The sequence below is a fragment of the Melozone crissalis genome, unplaced genomic scaffold, assembly GCF_028551555.1.
Source record: "Melozone crissalis strain CALT ecotype California unplaced genomic scaffold, PUWL_Pcris_2 ptg000061l_1, whole genome shotgun sequence".
Taxonomy (NCBI): Eukaryota; Metazoa; Chordata; class Aves; order Passeriformes; family Passerellidae; genus Melozone; species Melozone crissalis.
Window position 1 is genome coordinate 9390566 of NW_026535839.1, and position 18151 is coordinate 9408716.

The following is an 18151-nucleotide window of genomic DNA, read 5'->3' on the forward strand; positions in this document are numbered from 1 at the left end:
TGACACCTACCCGGGAGGAGAAGGGCCGAGCACAGCTGCCGGCCGGGTGCATTCTGTCGCACAGAGAGCGGGCAGGGGTCATTTCCACCCCAGGGACCGCACTGAAACAGCCCCGCTCTGTTTGTAAACACATCCCTGTTTCGTTAGCGGTGCAGACATGAGCACTGGGGACAATCCAACCCCGGGCCTCTCAAACGAACCAGATGGCAGAGGCAAGAATGCTCCAATTAATAATCTTTATTAATAACATTCACCCCAGCTTTATCTTCAGTAAGACCGAAGTCCTACCAGCGCAGTTTCCTTTTTGGACACAGATATACATGACCTCTGTTTCCAGAGGAAATGATAGAGCCAACAGAGAAATTCATGAAGAATTACATTGCAGGGATCGGAGCTATCTGTCAAACAATAAGTCTTAAGACTGTCTTTGTTTTATGTTAGTTGAATTTGCTCTCTAAACCACCCCATTAGGATACTCTGGCAAGCCTCCACTATGATATATTTTATGCAATCACATAATCCACACAACATACCAGTCCATACCTTATCCAAAGCCCTCCATACTAATCATAACTAAAATAACCCATAAAGTCTTTATGTAACCTCAAGCGGAGAGTGTGAAACTAGCAAACATGGTACTAGAAATTTAAATAAACATCAAGACTGGTCTTGCTAATTTCAGCAGGTGAGCTGTAGTTCAGAAACTGCATGTTTTTACTTCTGAAAGAAAGGGACTTAAAAGGTTACACTAAAAACCTGATTTATTTTTTTAAAGGACAATTAATACAATTTCATCCAACAGGAATGTGGTAAATAAGTTGTATACACAAAGAGAAACAGTGAGGTGAGCTTGGGAAGTGACTCTAAATCTCATAAAGAACTGTTACTAAGTCAAAACTCAGATGAGAAAACCAGCACTGAACCCCAGTGCCAGAGGTGGGAACAGTCACCTCCATAGGAGTGAAAAATCATTTAAAACATCTTCATAGTTCATTTTATGGACAGTCAAAGTAATGTACCAACACCTCCCTTCACCAGTGTTTGCCTTGCAGTGCCATGCACAGACCAATGTGATGTAAAAATCTTCCTTGATCTACAAATTAGAACTGTCACATTAATTACATTAAAGTTCCTTAAAAAGAGGTCAATCAGAGCAGCTTAATAAATACTTTAGTTCATGTTTTTTCATACTTGTTCACTTACCACTGGAATCGCCACAAATGGGCTTGTCACAGATTCGGCAGCTCATAAATAAAGCCAATTTTTAGTCATTATTATAAATTACAACCAACAAATTCAACAGTTCATTCTTAGGTACTTCTAGTCCATAAAAATTCCCCCTTTACCAATAAGTGCAAAATCCTGTCCCTGTTTGAACACCTGGGGTTATTCCTGGTGTTCGTGCTCCTGTCCCGGGATGAGCCAGCGGATGCTGTCGGTGCGGACGGTGGCGTACATGACAAAGGCAGCCAGGAAGAGCACAGAGAACAGCAGCAGCCAGTCTATGCCCTTGGTCAGAACACTGGGCAGGGGCCCTTCCCAGTCTTCCTCTGTCACAGCCACATCACTTCTAGCTTCTATCCCTAGAAAACAAAGTACTTGGTCAACATCGTAACTGCAAAATACAGAGAGGCTGCTTTATCTGGAGCTTTGTTCCTGCTCTCAGACTAAGGCTCAAACTCTGGTAGACTAAACTTTTGGTGAGATGGCCCTTGTACATAAACCTATACCCACATATATGATTTACTGATATATAAAAATGTAGTGATTTTTATGTGTATTTGCAAAACAGGAGAAAACTTCTTCTGTCCTCCCACAAAACAGCCTTGGATAAGGGAGTTGTGGGAGTTTTTCAGCACATGGAAATTTAATACAGAGTGTTTCAGGAATATAATTTTTGTGCATTTCTGGAAATACAGACCCAGACAGCACGTCAGTGTGGATTAGAAAAGAGCTAGCTGAGTGGCAAAGAGAGTTTCATTTATTTCATTCTCAATTAAATCTTTGGGCAGGAAGATAATGCTCCATCCTTCTGGCAGCCTCTCTAGCTAAACCCCACTGTTCCCCCTGCTCTGTGACAGCAGCCCAAGCAGCTGAGTTTCTTCTCTCAGCACAAGCTGAAATCCAGCTCACAGCAACAACTGATTAAGGGAACCTCTGCTGAGTCCTCACAGGGTACACAGGGAGAGGAAAGCCCAATTTGGACCTTAAAGCCAGCCTGTTTTTCCCACTGGCAAACCAGAGCTGATTTACACACCTGTCTGGTTAAAGATGAAGTCTTTCAGGGTTTCCAGAGTTCTGTCTGTATGATTAAATCTAGCCATAGGTTTAGCACCTTGGAAAAGAAGGATATTTGGTACAGCCACAGTTCCAAATCTAGTTGATAAACTACAAAAAGCAAAAACAAAGCATGAAGGAAATTAAATCTTCTGGAGGAAGAACTAGAGACAGTCACAATACCAAAAGTGTCAGTTTCACTAAATAAAATTGTCAGTTTATGTAGAGAAAACGTCACTCCTGTTTATAAAACTGAAAGCTAACAGAAATGAACTGCAGCTAGAGCATAGGGAGTGTGAGTTACCTGCTGTGCTGGGATGCATCCAGTGCCAGGAAGCGAAGAGTAGGAAATGCTCGGGGCAAAGAGTTAAAATGAGGTGCCAGGCTGGCAGAAAAGCGGCACCACGGCGTGTAGAACAGGACCAATGTACAGTCACTGCTGTTTGGGTTCAGGAACTCCATCAGGTCCTTGGAGAAAGTATGAGAGCAAACATGGACAATTCCATATTTAACAGAATTAAATTCTGTGTAGAGATGCAGCATTCAGCAATTGATCGGATACCTGGCAATACTGATTAAGCAGCTGCACCTTTTAAAGCAGGTGGAGAATTGTAGATAACCTTTTGAAAAGGCTGTTTTAAAAGTTTGTTACTTAAAAATATACATGCACATAAGTATTTCAAGAAAAGAGCTGGCACTAATTGCCATTAACGATTTCCAAGAGAAACACCAGTACACAGAGCAGGAAAGCTGGCAGCACCCTGAAGGCACAGAGGTAACACACACAGGCACACGAAGCAAGCCATAACTCCATTTTTCCCTGCTCAGAATGGCCCAAAAAGCCTCCTTTCCCAGTCATATATTTTCTTCGGTAGGACTGAGGACGTTACCCAGGGAAATTCGCTGAGTCAGGCACTGAGAGCAGCTGGCAGCCTGGGTCACACCGACAGCGGGCAGCGAGCGGGTCCGCTCACTGTACCTGGGACACGTTGAGGATCTGCAGCGTGAAGCGCTCGATGCCCGTCGTGTTCCTCTCCTCGCAGTTCACCTTGGGTGCCTTGGCGCTGTCGGTGCCGTTCTGCTCCTCGGCGGCCGCGGGCAGCACGGGCTCCAGCACGGGCTGCTCCCGGGCCGGGCACGCATCGCCATCGCAAGCCCCGGCCGGGCCGCCGCTCGCCTCGGCCGGCACCGCCGACAGCAGCACGGGCTGCTCGCCCAGGGCCTCGCTGCCCACCATCGCGTCCGCCATCTCGGCCGTGCGGTACCGCACCGGCTCGGGGCCGCTCCGCTCCGCCGCTCCTGCGGGGACACACAGGCACGGAGGGGATGTCAGCACCGCGCCCGCCCGCCCCGCCACCGCGCACCCCGAGCCCCCCGGCCGCACCTGCGGGAAGGGCCGCACCGAGCCAGGCCAGCGCCAGCAGCAGCCGCCACATCCTCCGCACAGGCCCGGCCCCGGCGGCCGCCGCCGCGTCTCCCCGGACAACGAACGCTTCCGCCGGATCCCCGGGACACTTCCCGTTCCGCTGCCGCTCCTGTTTCCGTGGGAAGAGCCCTCGGGGCCTGAGGGAGGTGGGACAGCGGAGCGGGGCCGGGCCCTGCTCGTGTTACACAAAGCGGCTGGGTCTATCCGAGTTTTCTCGCGGCCCCGCCGAGCCCCGAATTGGGTGTTCAGCCTGGAAAAGAGAAGGTTTCGGGTGACCTAATTACGGCCTCCCAGTACCTGAAGGGAATTTATAGGAAGGATGGGACAAGACTATTTACAAGCGCATGTTGTGACCGGAATGGTGAGCATGGTGCGCCCCTGGCACAGGTTGCCCAGCGAAGCTGTGGTTGCCCCATCCCTGGAACGTGTCCCATCCCTGGAAGTGTTCAAGGCCAGGCTCGACGGGGCTTGCAGCTACCTGGGATAGTGCAAGATGTCCCTGCACATGGCAGGGGTGTGGAACAAAATGTTCTTTAAAGTCCCAACCCAAACCATGCCATGATTCTGTGACCCCGCCTTGCAGGGCTGAGCCCGCGGTGAGCGGAGCCGCTGCCCGGGCCGGCTGTCGGCTAGTGCTGCTGGAGTAATTTCTCCCTTGATTTAAATTAGCTCGGGACGGAAATTCTTGCAACGAGACAAGTGCCATGCAATGGCTTCGGCAGGCTGCTGTGACTGAGCAGCGAGTGCCTGGCATTCATCCCAAAGCCTGCTTTGGTGCCAGCGTGTTGCAGCCCCAGCGCTTCCCCACGGCCGCACTGCCTGGTGAAGGATTTGCCCGCTCCCACCCTCGCTAGGGAAGCAGCGTTTGGGAGTTGTTTGCACACAAACTGTGCCTTAACCTACAGCAGGCTGGGGTATGGGTAAAACGCGGCAAACTAAAGGTGTATTTTTAAAATAAAACAGTTCTTGTCCAGCAGCTTATCAACCCAAGCTCCCAAGCAGAAAGGCAAGAGAAATACTCCCATATTCCTTTTTAGGACACCGTATTTTTCCTGTTGCAGAATTAGTTTTTATTTTATTTGTTTAATAGTGGAGCTTCAAGACTATTTGGGACTTGTGAAAATTATCACATTACTTCAAGTGCTGCTATCTTTTTTAACACACTTCCTTAAAACTGCCAGTAGTGCACAATGAGATTTTGCCAAAATTCTGCATCTGTCAAAAACTGATAGTCGTGACTGACGGGAGCATGAAGCATGCACACGTGAAAAGGGCAGGAAAAATCAAGTACATGTGTATAAATGAAGATGCAGGTCATTTATCACAGAGACTGGATTTTTAGCTTTGTTTTTACTCAGGTGTAGTTCTCCAACTGTGTCACTCCTTGCAGCACACATTTTCTCGCTTGAAGCTTTTTCTTTCAAAGTCCAATTTGCATAAGCACTAATAATGAGGACATGATAATCTAAAAATAGAAAACATGAGGTTTGCACATAGAGGGAAAACATTTAATTAGATGAGCTGATACAGAGCAAGCCTGAAAGCAAAAGCACAAAGGGAATCCAAACTGGTGCAGACCAGCAGAGAACAAGCTGCCCCATTCCCCCTTCTCCTTATGTTTTAGTCAAAACAGCATTTGCAACTTGAAAACAATTTCTTACTGTGAATTTAATCCTAACATAATCTCGTTCCTGCCATAGCACAAATATTCCTGGAATACAGGGATAAATGTGTCTTATTCATCAGAGAATAATGAATTATGACCACTATTCAATGGAAACTTTATTTATGAGTACTTTCAATTTGATTTCTATGTGCAACAGAGGGAAAAGTTAGCAGTTGACTATTTATCCATAGAGGGCTATAGCTCCTTTCCTCCCTTTTTCTGCTATTTGTGTGAAAGGACAAGTACAATTAAGTTACTGTCACATTGTTTTCAATTCATTCAAAAATAAGCAACATTCCTCTATCTCCTGACACCTTGCAACTCAATCTTTTTGCCTTAATGTAAATATATGTAACAAATAGGTAACACTGTCAACTGGCATCTTCAGCCAGAATTTAAAAGGTACTAAAAAAAACCAACCAGGGAACAATATTTAGGTTTTAAAGTATTAACTTTATTAATAAATATACATCCATATGATGATGTAAATACAGATCATGAACACTACTCCATTCCCATACACATAATTGCACACGAGTAGCTCAAGTTCATGGACATAAAAACATACACAGTATCTAATCAGGCTTTTTACAGCAGAGGACAGGGTGCTGATACTAGTTACTTAACAGATTACTGTTACCCCCAAAGTAAACCTGTGGAAAAGCAAATGATGCAAGACTGAAGGAAGAGAAAGTGGTTCAAATTTCAGAATACAGATTCTTCTATTTCAAAAAAAAAAGTCACAAGGAGAAAGGTCTAGTGTCTACTAAAGTCATAAATATATTTAGCAGTGTTAAAATATATGCATTAAAATAGAGAAGAATAAACTTTTTGTAATCAGAAATGAAGTCTGCAGTTCCAAGTATTTATGATTGCTATCAGCTGTTTTAACTGTCAACTCTAAGGGGAGCATGAAACATTATTATACATATAACAAAGACCAGCAGAGCCACAGCTAATGAAACCATTGCACAAATGACTTCACATTGCTCTGCCTTTTAAAGCTCTTCAAAATGGGGAAGGGAGTTAAATTCTCATCTGAATTACTCAGTGTATTGTAGTTCCAGGTAATTCTCTTCACAGATACATCACTTTTCACTGACAAGGCTTCGTTTTGTCCTGACTGAACATTAAGATCCTTCAGACAAAATGAAAATATATTTATTCAGAAGAGAGATCTTTAATGGCTCTAGTTAATTTGATTACTTTAAACTAAATCCAAGATATAAAGAACATTGCTTTCATGACAAAGCTAAGTGCTGATTTTAAAAATACCATCTTTGATACCAAAGTCAGCTGCTTCTGATGGTATCTGATTTTTTTTTCTGCCAAAATATGGTGCTAGCATCTTGAATCTGTCCAGTGCAAGACTTTATAGTAGCAAAATTATTTGGTTTTAAAGTTTCAGTAAATTTAATCAAGAAAATGAATAGTAGTTACTATATGTATCTTAAACAGTGAACTTTATAGCATCATTAAGGAATAATAGCAAGCTAATACATTTCATTTATGTATAAATAAGACATTAGAAACTTGATAATTAAAAGAAATTATTAAAACCTAAACTTGACATGTCGGTCTTCTGAACAGTGTTAACACACAACAATGATCCTAGCTTATGAATAGCTGAATTATGATATATAATATAAAATAAGCAATTTACCTTACAAGTAATGTTTTCATACTATGGGGGGAAAATGCCAGTTTTCCCATTGGTACTAATAAAGTTTAGGCATTAACATGCTGTTTCAGTGTTTCTCATGGAAAAAAAAAGTGTTGAAAAAAGCACAATGTATTCTGCAGAGTATACATAGGAAGAACAGAAGTATTTGAAAATTCCATTTCTCGTCACTTTGAATCTCCTCTGGTTTTTTTCCCTTCACTGCATGGCACCAGTAAACTCCAGTCAGATATAAAATAAAGCAGAATTAGGAAACACCAGCAGTGCACTTCTGATCTCCTTCCTCAATCCAGAGCGCCAAGCAGCACTGCAGGCTCTCTGAACACTTTTCTGTTTGATGCTCATCATTTCACAACTGACAACATTAATTAGTTTTTACTGGGATTATATTTCATCTGATATAATTAATAACCACCGTAATGAACAGAAATTGCTTAGGTGATTTCATTATTTCATTGGCATACTTGAATACAAATGATACTAGCAGAACAGCAATACATCTGCATTATCTCCTGACACACAGCACAGCACCATTGAGTGGATGCACAAGTGAGGAACGACAGGAGCAAACAGGATCAGCAGGAGGAGGTAAGGAGTGGAGGTTCTCCAAGGGACAGTGGTGACATGCAACACGTTCCTTGCCAGCGAGGTGTGACACTCCTGCACTTACACATTCAGCTGAAGAGGACTGCTTGCCCAGCTGAGTTCAGGAAAGAACTTAAAGCAGTCTTTTGTTGAAAAATTATCTGATTAAAAACAGCCAATACAACACAGATCCTGAGGGTGAATGAACTCACGTTAGCATTTTGCATGTGTCAGAAGTTACATCTTCTGAGAGAGACTGCTAAATTTCAGACTTGAGAGTTTGTTGAGGAACAGAACAACTGGATTTCAGAGCTTCAGCATGAAGAAACTATTCCTTAGTAGCAATTTAGCTGCCATTAGTTCATGTACTGACTAAGGAGCCATCCAGTAAAAGTTGAGGTTCATTGTCTTAGTTGCCAGTCCATACAGAGTTCCCCCAAAACAATTCAACACACCTATTGTAAAGTACAGCAAAAGTCCAGCTCAAAATGTGTTAGGCATCACTGGAACACCTGAAGGCTTGCTGCTTTTTTCCTGATAAAAAAGGTATGAAACATGACATCTGTTTCTTAAGTTGTCATCACTGAAAGCAAGAGGTCTAGTCAAAATGACAGCAGGCCAGAATAGCATTTATGTTAACAAAAATGACCATCATTACCCATTCAGCACAGGCTCAACCCAAATTTTATTCTCCCCCAAATATGCAAACTCTACATATTCCCCCTCCCCAGGTATTTCAAGCTATGAATTTATCATAAAGTCATTTTATACGTGAAATGACTTAAACATAAACTTTCTTCCAGATTAAACAAAAAAAAAAAAAATAAAATTAATTTTGAGCAAACAATATGTAACACTGAGGACTGATTATTTTTTTCTTTTGAAGTCTGGATGAAAGTATTTTACACACTCACACTCACACATTCTCCCACACTTCAAAAAATTACACACACCCAGCTGAAAAATGGAATATTTCTTTTGGGAGGAGGGGAGGTTTTAGTTTGAGTCAAGAAAGGTGTTTATAGTTAACCAACAACATTTTTTCTGGCTTGCATGCATAGATGAATTACTCTATATCTGGGATCTAGCAGTGCAGTAAACTGCATCCTGTTTGCATCAGCTATACAGTTTGCTTTTGTAAATGATGAAAATGGTGTCCTTTGGTAGATATATAAGCTTCCATAACTTAAATATAGTATAAATGTCTAACAATGAAATAACTATTTCCAGGAATATCTGGCAAAACTGAGTCTAAAAATTTGGCAACAGTGTCTATTTAAAAAGTTTAATTTGTAAACATTATAGGTTATTACTTTAAAAGCTATTAAACTGTCGCCATCTAAGCACAGATTTGAAAGGCAAAAGCCAGAGTAAATAGCTATTTACAGATTTAAGAACATACTGTTTAATATTAATCAAGTGCCTAACTAGAATGAACAGTATTTAATTTCTTATAAAATATTTCAAATTCCAAATAATTCTTTGTGGTTTGGCATATGTATTATTAGGCATTTCAAAGTTACCCAGCAGAATCCTGTAACAGTGTACCCAAAAGAACAGCTCCCACCTAATGGCAAAGTAACTTGTCTTTGTAAGGCTCTGTGCAGCTGTAATGCACTGTACAAATGCTCAGGTTTCTTTAGTATTTCCCAAAATGCTATTGGAGGATGAGTTGAAATTCACTTCATGCTACAACTCTAGAAACAAAAGTCACTGGAAATCACTTTAAAAAAAGGTTGGCTTTTTTTTTGTTTAAATCTATTGTAAGTCTATCTGAGGTCTGTAGAAGGTCCAGCAGAAGTGGAAAATGTGGCTTGCCCCTTTATCAGTTTTTCTTACCAAGTAAGAACTTAACTGGCTAAGTTACTTATTGTGGGACAGGCCACATCATGAACCATCAGCCAGCTAATTTCTGTCCTCCTTATTTCAATTATTTAATGCATAACCACACATCTAGATTTATGAGAAAATGAACTTAAAACTAGGGACATGGACATTACTTAACTATTGACACCAAGGCATAATGAATAATTTCAGACTTCCTTATAAATTATGATTTTAAATCAACAGAAGCCTTTTTAAACCAAAGCCTTCCCAACATTCTGTTAGTTATTAATTGCATCCGTAGGTTATGGCATTATTGAAATAAAATCTAGAAGCTCAGACTTAAGCAAACACGACAAGAGAACTCAAGAAACATGCCCAAAATCAGCATAAAGCAGATTAGTAAGGAGTTACTCATTCCCTCCCTTCATTCATTAGGCTGCTTGATTTTGCTGCTAGTTTCACCAGCAGCATGGACTCCTCTGTTATGCACCATAGGGTAAGGAAAAGCTGCACTGCCACAAGTATAATTGAGATTTGCAAGCCGTGATAGAGCTTTAATGCTACCTGGAGGTCTGCCTGGGCTGACTTTGTATCCTGCTGCTTTAGTTGTACCCAAGGGTCTGCCTGGACTTGTCTTAAATCCAGCTGCTTTGGTGGTCCCCAGGGGTCGCCCTGTGCTGGTTCGGTACCCTGCAGATTTGGTGGTCCCTGACGGCCTGCCGCGCTTCCCGGAGCGGTTCAGGTTTTTCTTTTTCTTTAGTTCATCTTTTGTCTCTATATTCCTGCCACTTGTGGTCTGCAAGTGGGGGTCGTTCAAGGCATCTTGTCTCTGGCAGGCAATGGGTTTGTGGCTGACTGCGTGGCTGTACTTGCTCTGCTGCGTGGCGTAGAGGTCAAACTGATCCGCAGCCCTCACGTTGTCTTCGTTCAGGCAAGAGCTCTTGCCGCTCCCACAGAAGGCTGGATTACTGCTGGCAACAGGGTGCATCATTTTCTGCCAGAAACAGGAGGGGGAAACATGTATCAATATATCGTAATGCTGCAGTGTTGCACAAAAGAGAATCTTTTAAAAGCTACCTCTGTTTCATCAATTAGTCCAAACGACTTTGTCTATTTTTAGTAAACAGTACTGATGTCAGTAAATTACTTTTGAAATGAGTTTTATTAAGCCTTCACTTGAGGTTCTGCACATTAACCTTTACACATAGTTAAAAAGGAGAGTTTAAACCACATATTATTCACATAGGTATAATTAGAGACAGAGTAAGTTAAAAAACTGAACAACAGCATTTCAGAAACCAAGACCTACAATTTGCTCATCTATGATTCCAAAACCTTTCTAACCAAGTAGCATCTAAATTTTAGTTGTTCTGGCTCTAAGATTGATATGTGACTCAGCTGTAAGCCAAAGAAAGATATCTTATATCTCTCTTGGTATAGTAGATACAGGATCCTAAAGATTTTTTTTGTTTGCTTAACTGCAGCAAAAGAATAAAGTCCGAATCAGTTTTCTTATTTCATGTCACAATTAATGTCAAAGAAAGAAACACATTGCATTTGGCATTGGCATTTGGCAACACCATGGTGCCATGGCTGGGAAAGCAGAGGGATGAAATGAATTTGTAACGAAGCACAAGATGCTGGATTGCAGAAATGCCACTGCTGTCCTAGTTAGCAGAGCACGTACAGGCTGCTAGCAACGCCAGCACTGAGATATGTTGGTATTGTTGGTATTGCCAACAACTCTGGGAAATAAAGCAATTACATCTTCCATTCAACTATACTGGTTCTACAACTTAAGTAAGCTGCAAATACTCGAAGTCTAAGAAAATAATATTTAGCCATGTTGAAGACAGTATTAAGCCAATAAATACCTGTCCCTTCAGAGTATTTCTATGTCTTACAGCCACGTTTAAGACACCAAAAATTACTTCCCATGTTAAATTTCACAAGTAGATAAGGTCTGGAAGATTTATTATCTGTTCCTACAATAGCTATGGAATATCACCTACAGCAACATAATTTAAACTCTACCATTGATTACTGAATTTACTTGGCAGTTACAAATGTTTCCTGCCAGCCAGAGAGAAAGCACACAGCACAGTCTATTTACCCTGGAGTAAATCCCCGTGCTCTTTTCTCCTGATTACAAAGGATACATTCCCTGTTGGAACACTCAATCTACCCTGGCTTGTCAACTGCACATTACAGTGTGCATTACTCTTGTGCAAATATATGAATATGGGTTTATGTCAAACAGTGAAATTATGATAGCTATATAGTTTAAATATTAGATGTTCTAGCAGAGATAATCCAAGTGCTACAATCCTGGTGCATTGCATGGGGTACAGTGGAACAAAAGTGAAACCGTTGTTGTTGCAGCTGTTAACGTCCAAGCCAAACAACTAAGAATAGTTTGCAAGCCTGCACTTAGCAAAGGACAAAGGAAATAAGCTCAGGTCAAGAGACCAGACAGACTGATCTGTGCAGCAATGCAGAAGGAAGCTTGGGGTTTTCTACAATTCAGTCAAAAAATGTTATCTTTATTTAACCCCACTAGAAAAGTGCCTGCAATTATCACGAAAAATACCTGAGATTTTTCATATGTAACTGCAAACATGAGGGTTCCATAATGTCCCTTTGCTGCAGAGAGTGTAAAGCCCAGCAGCTCTGAAAGGCTGTTCAGCTGTTTGTTGATCCACTAGAGACACTTGGAGTGCTGAGCAGCATTCTTGTCTCAGGACTCATTTTAACACAGGAATACTGGCTTTGGCCCCAAAAAACTGCTCCAAGCTCAGCTGCCACAAAGCAGGATCAGCTGAGCTGCCCAGTATCCAAGGAGCACCCCAGAGCTGGGAGAAGGCACTGAATAAAAGCAGAGGCTGCTGCAATTTCTCATGAGACCAACCAGGCTCACACTCCTGTGGTACATTCTTACTCTCTGCTTCTCCTCATTACACTTGGGGGATTTTTCCATCCATCTTTCTGGGGGAGAACCATCATAAGCACTCCCAGACAGTGAATATATTCTGCTGTAGCTGATGAATGCTGCAGCTTCATCACCATATGCATGTGCTTTGTGTCTACTGCAATACCACTGACAAACACTGACTTCTCACACAAGCCCTGGCTGATGATGCTTTACCTTCCATCTGGCAACAACCAGCATCACTGGAATGGATGAATGAAGAAAGACAGTACAAATCAGTAACTGTTTAAAATTTCTTTCTAGAAGAAGCTTAATAAAACCCCCAATCTCAGTGGAAGACTGCCAATAGGGTTTTTTAATCCATTTTCCCCCCCTCTCTGCACCATTTTTCAACAAACCATGCATATTTCAAGTAGTAGCCAAGGTTCCTCTTTTATCTTCTCTAAGACTTTTTTTGAAAAGTTTTTAAAAGGAAATCTGTAATCAAGCTTAATTACCCTAACATGGAATCTCCAGCACAATTTTCCTTCATTAACATTACAGTAGGGAATAAAAGAATGTAGAGAGCCTATGGAGTGGAAGCAGGTTTCCTGGCAGGAGATATACAGTATAAAAGAAAATTGGTATAAAATGCAAAGCTATGCCAATTTAAAAATTACTCTCCAGCTAAATTGTATAGCTAAACACATACAATTTTGTGTGCAATCATTCTTGAATAAAACCCTCCAAAAAGTTTCCAATAAGATAGAACTTTCTCATTTTAAACCTGTAAATAGACACGCAAAAATATTTGCAACAGTTTACATAAATCAGTTTTTAAACTGATTTAACTGACTGGCTGAATATCTCTGTATCAACAAACAATTAAGATGAGGCACTGCAACAGGGAAATTAAGTTGTATTTCAAAAAGATTCCCTGGAAAGTGACTGTGGAGGATTTTCTGTACGGATCTTTGAGTGCCTGGCAATTTATATCCATACCCCAAGTGCTGGGGAAGGGAGGAGGCACTGGATAAGCTGGCTTTGGGAAAAGAGAGGCAGCTTCTCATGCAACAAAGCACAGGAGTTCCACCACTGCTAGAAAGGAACAGGACAATCCAGCTGGGACCACAAAGCTTTGCTACAGGGGGATGTCTGGACATGGTCATGACCCCCTCATATCCCGAAAATACAGCTTCACACACAGCTCTGGCTCACAGCTGCTGAGGCTCCCACTATTGTTATGGCCCCTCTCTCTCTCCAGGCTTTCCTCCTGCAGGAAATTCCCATTCATGACCGATTCACTACACAAAATTGTAATATCAAAGCTACTTAAATCACATGACATAAAAACATCCTCTTGGGCTGTGATGTGATGCCATCTTTGGCTTTCAAACATCACACCTTGCCTTCTTCACAGGGATGATTCAGCTGCCAGCGCAGACAAGATGAAACCTTTGACAAGCAGAGAAGTCCACAAGGCCCCCAGAACAGGCACTTGCTCAGTTGTTGTTTTACACTGAGAACTGGACCTGAGAGCCATTATCTGCACTGAGCAGAATAATCAGCTCCATCCAGCACAAGCAGCAGCAACTGCTCTGCTCCCACCCACCCACCCTGCCTGCTGCGCCCTGGTGAGCGCCACAACAGACCTGAGTCAGCAAGTGCCTCTCACTTCTGCTAAAACACACCTGAATCACAGCAAAACTGCACAAAACTCCAAGTCCACCTATATTACAGCTTTCCAAATGATGAATACCAAGAAAGGTAAACTCCTCACACCAATTCTGCTTTTAATGAGGGCTAGTATACGACACCCACTCATTTTCCTGAGGTTTTTCACTGCTGAGCTTGCAATAGTTTCCACAGTATCGATGGGGCTGTGGGAGGCTGGAGCAGCACCATCATCATCATCATCCAACACACACAAAGTATGTGACTCGCTCCTTAACAACACAAGCAGCCACAAGCATCATTTGTGCAGCTCTCTGAAGGTCACTGTGGCCAGTGAACGCTGCAGGAGCAGAGCACAGGCCCGGCTCTGTTCAGGATCCCTCATAAAGGACGCTCTGTGCTGAGCCCCAGGGCCCTGGGGAGCCTCACAGGCTCCTTTGCTGTGCTGGGGGGTTGAGCAGCAACTGCAGCTCAAGGGAGGAATATTTTCCCTTTCAAGACCACAACAGAAATATGGGGTCAGTTCTGTTCTTCTCTCTTAGAACAGCATGTGTGAGAAATCCTTTCATCACTCACTAAGAATTCTATCAATTTAAATATTTTTCATATGCCCCCTTTATTGTCAGTTTTTAAAACTCTGTAACTGCTTACTTTCACAAAGACACCCCTTACCTGGAGTAGTCATAAATGTAAATATTTTAAAAATACTAAGTATTAAATTCTATCAGTGGCACAACATACACTGTAACACCTGAACCTACAACTGAAATCTTATCTACTTGTGAAGTTTGATAACCAGTTTTTCCACACTGTGCTTATGAAGCCCTTGCTGCAGTTGGTGCATAATATGTTTATTTTCTCACCATCTGACACCAGGTAAGATGCCAAAATGTAAGAAATAATTTCTTTACAGCAGTGACTTCCTAGAGTTACTACATGACAACACAAGACTGCAAATCAAGAGAGAACATAATTTTGGAATTTTGGTTATTTTTAGAAATTAAGGAGTTCTCAAAGCAATACAACTTATAAGTGGTGACCCAGAGTAATTTTCTTATATGACAGAAGTTAAGAGAAGAGTTATTTGGAGCTGAAACACCCACCCCCTTCAAATTCCCCTTCCCCAGCCGTGCCAGGCAGAGTGGGAGCCTTCATCTGTGCCTCCTGCTCCTCAGCACAGAGCTGCAAGCTGGGTGCGGCCTCTGTGCCCCCGGGAGTTCAAATCTTTAGACTCAGACACCCCAGGAGAAACAAAGCTCTCCAAAGCCTAAGCACCAGCTTTGTATTACAGACAAAGCTCAACTGCTCTCACAAAGAGTTGATGTTGGCAAGCACCACTAGGCTAAGTGTAAAGTAAACTGAACTTTTAGGGTTCACTCGTTATTTGATTGCAAAACCAGGCAAACAAGTCATTGTTAGGCTTTCTAACCCTAAAAACCAAATAAGCCAGATCCAAGGGCAGAGTTTCACTAGATGCTAACATTAGCACGTCAGCTGACTTCTTCCCACCCCAAAACCAAGATCATATATGATGATAATGAACAGGACACCTTGAAAGACTTAAAACTGCCTCACAAAAATTAAAGAAGATGGCATCAATGACTTAATTATTACTTAATTATCTGTGCACCTCCAGTCACACTGACACAACTGACAGTTTGGTTTCATAATCAACAGAAAAACCACTCTGAATCCACCCTTTTTCTGAACAGGACAATCTTGCCCTTTCCTCTTCTCCCACATTCCCACTCCTTCTGCCAACACCAACTATTGTGCAAGAGCAGGACAAATCGACACCAGGGATCCGATCCAGGTGAAAACTAATCCAACAAGAAAGCAAAAGCAACAGTGTGTAGGCACAGGGGCAAGAGAGTAACAGAAGCCCACATTTCCATTGGCACAGAGACAGTGCCAGGTCAGCCTAAGCCACATCACCCACTGGCTGCCACTGACCCACTCCCTGGTACTGTTACTTAAAAAAAATAACAAGATCTCAAAAAGATGGTTTAGTGGACTTCAGAGATCTGGACGACAGGTGTGACAAGTCCCAAACACAGCACAGGGAATGGAGGTTGGAGAAAAACCCCGGAGCTGGGGATGGAGCAGCACAGAATGGAGGCAGCCATTAGGCCAGACAGACTGGCTTAGGAGAGTAGGTGAAACTGCACCCTCATTATTCTGTGGTTCTGCAATTACCAAACTTCAAGGCAAACCAAATATGCATATGAATGATGGAGCAGGTAGAGGTGGATTTTATAAAGAAAGGATTATTAGTGTTTGTGAATTGTCCATTCACCTCAAGGGGCTATTCCCAAATAAAAAGGAGCAGTCCTTGCCATAGCCTAGAACAAGGGCTCTGAGGAGCTGGAGATGCTTATTCATCTCCGTGGGTGTTCCCACCCACCCTCTTCTCCCCAGGGCTGCAGTCTCCAACAATAGCTCCAGAGGTAAGAGGTGCTCATTCATCTCAGTGGGTGTTCTCACCTACCCTCTCCTTTCCCTAGCCAGCTACCACAAAAGGACTTTGAAGCTTAAGACATGGATCCAGCATCTCCTTGCTGATGTGCATTTTCACAGTGCTTCTCTGTGATGGGGCCATGCAGGAGGCTCTGGACACCTGTCCACCCACCCAAACACAGCCACGGCAGTGTCCTTGTGTGAGACAGCTGGAAGACAGAGTCCACTTGTTGAATCTGTTCAACAATGGCCAATGGAAGAACATCATGGATTTTTTTTAATTTAAGGCTGCATCTAAAATATCAGGGATACGGCTACAGACACACACACAAAATTCTAAGAGAAACTGTGGCATCTGAAGACTGAAATAGAAATAAACCATAATTTAAGAATATCTTAACAAAGTGCCCCTCCTACCCTTTCATTTTACACAAACAAAAAACACATGGATCAAAATAACTGTTAATCCACAGAGAACTGCACCAAAATTTAAAGTGTAACTATTCACTAATTAATTACACCAGAAGAACTATGCACAAACAAGAATGCACTAAACTATCCACAACTGAACGCGAGAATACCCAGCACTGACACGCGTTATATCAGAACGCAAAGAGGCACGGAAGGGACACAGCGAGGCTCTCCAGGTACAGATGTGCAGGGCAGCGAAGGCATCCGCTACTGAGGTGTGTCAGGAAACACATCCAGGGGCTGTCCGCACACACCCAGCTGCCCCACGCGAACGAAAACCCGCTCTAAGCAAACAGCCCCGCACACAGACCAGCCCCACGCACGGAGCCGCGGCTGCTGAAGGGAAGGAACAATTCCCGGCCGCAGGCTGGAGACAGGAGGGCCCAGCCGCACCTGGAGCGGCCGAGGGCCGGCTGAGGGGACAAAGGGGCGGCACAGCTCGCTCCGCCTCTGCCGCAGCCGGGGACGCGGCGCCGGGGGTGGCCTCGGTGTCCCTCGGTGTCCCGTGTCCCGCGCGGGGGGCACGGACAGGGCCCGGCCCCGGGCTCCGGGCACGGCCGGGCGGGGACAGCGGGGCAGGCGGCGATGGCGCAGCTCCGCTCGCACGGCCCGGCGGGGCCCGGGCACCGCACCCTGGGGCGAGCAGATCGCGGGATCGCCCTCAGCGGCGGGGAGGGAGCGGAGGGGGGAGAGCAGAGCCCCGCTCCGCTCCCCTCCCCCGCCGGCCGCGGCTCCATCTTGTCCGCCCGCCGCCTCCCACCGCGCGGAGCAGGGGCCGGGGCCCGCGGGCCCGACCCGCACCTACCTGAGAGGCTCGGGGCGGCGGCGGCGGCGGCGGGCGGAGCGGCCGCCTCCCCACACCGCGCCGGGCGGCTGCAGGGAGGGGACGGGCGCAGGGAGGGAGGGAGGGAGCGGCGCTGCGGCGGGCGCGGGCGGCGGGGCGGGCGGGGCGCGCTCCCGAGCGGGGCCGCGCCGCGGGGGCGCGCGCGGGGCGGGGCTGCCGAGGCCCCTCCCCCGCCGAGGGTCGGGGCCGCGCGGCCGCCGCCATTTTGTGGGGCGGGCGGGCAGAGGTGCGGCGGTGAGGGCACAGATGTGTGCCCAATGCTTGAGGCACCGTGCACGGCCCTGCACATCCCTGGAAGCGGGTGCATATTACTGGTGCTTCCATCACTGCCGTCT

The 18151-nt window shown here is 44.3% G+C and overlaps 2 protein-coding genes across 3 annotated transcripts; both read right to left on the reverse strand.

The window, feature by feature from the left end:
* Positions 1 to 426: 426 nt before the first annotated feature.
* Positions 427 to 3719, reverse strand: TXNDC15 (thioredoxin domain containing 15). Its single transcript, XM_054287950.1, has 5 exons — positions 3662 to 3719; positions 3257 to 3576; positions 2582 to 2745; positions 2258 to 2388; positions 427 to 1583 (listed from the first exon to the last, which is right to left on the reverse strand). Exons 1-5 carry the CDS (start codon positions 3711 to 3713, stop codon positions 1387 to 1389), a joined length of 864 nt encoding a protein of 287 aa, XP_054143925.1. The 5' UTR covers positions 3714 to 3719; the 3' UTR covers positions 427 to 1386.
* A 2082-nt stretch (positions 3720 to 5801) lies between these two features.
* On the reverse strand, positions 5802 to 17854 carry CUNH5orf24 (chromosome unknown C5orf24 homolog). Of its 2 annotated transcripts, XM_054288073.1 has the most exons (3): positions 17778 to 17854; positions 10027 to 10456; positions 5802 to 8169 (listed from the first exon to the last, which is right to left on the reverse strand). In XM_054288073.1, the coding sequence occupies exons 2-3, from the start codon at positions 10451 to 10453 to the stop codon at positions 8129 to 8131; spliced, it is 468 nt and encodes a 155-aa protein (XP_054144048.1). In that variant the 5' UTR covers positions 10454 to 10456; positions 17778 to 17854; the 3' UTR covers positions 5802 to 8128. The 2 variants fall into 2 exon arrangements, with proteins under 2 accessions (XP_054144048.1, XP_054144047.1); XM_054288072.1 differs by having other exon boundaries at positions 5802 to 10456.
* Positions 17855 to 18151: the final 297 nt, after the last annotated feature.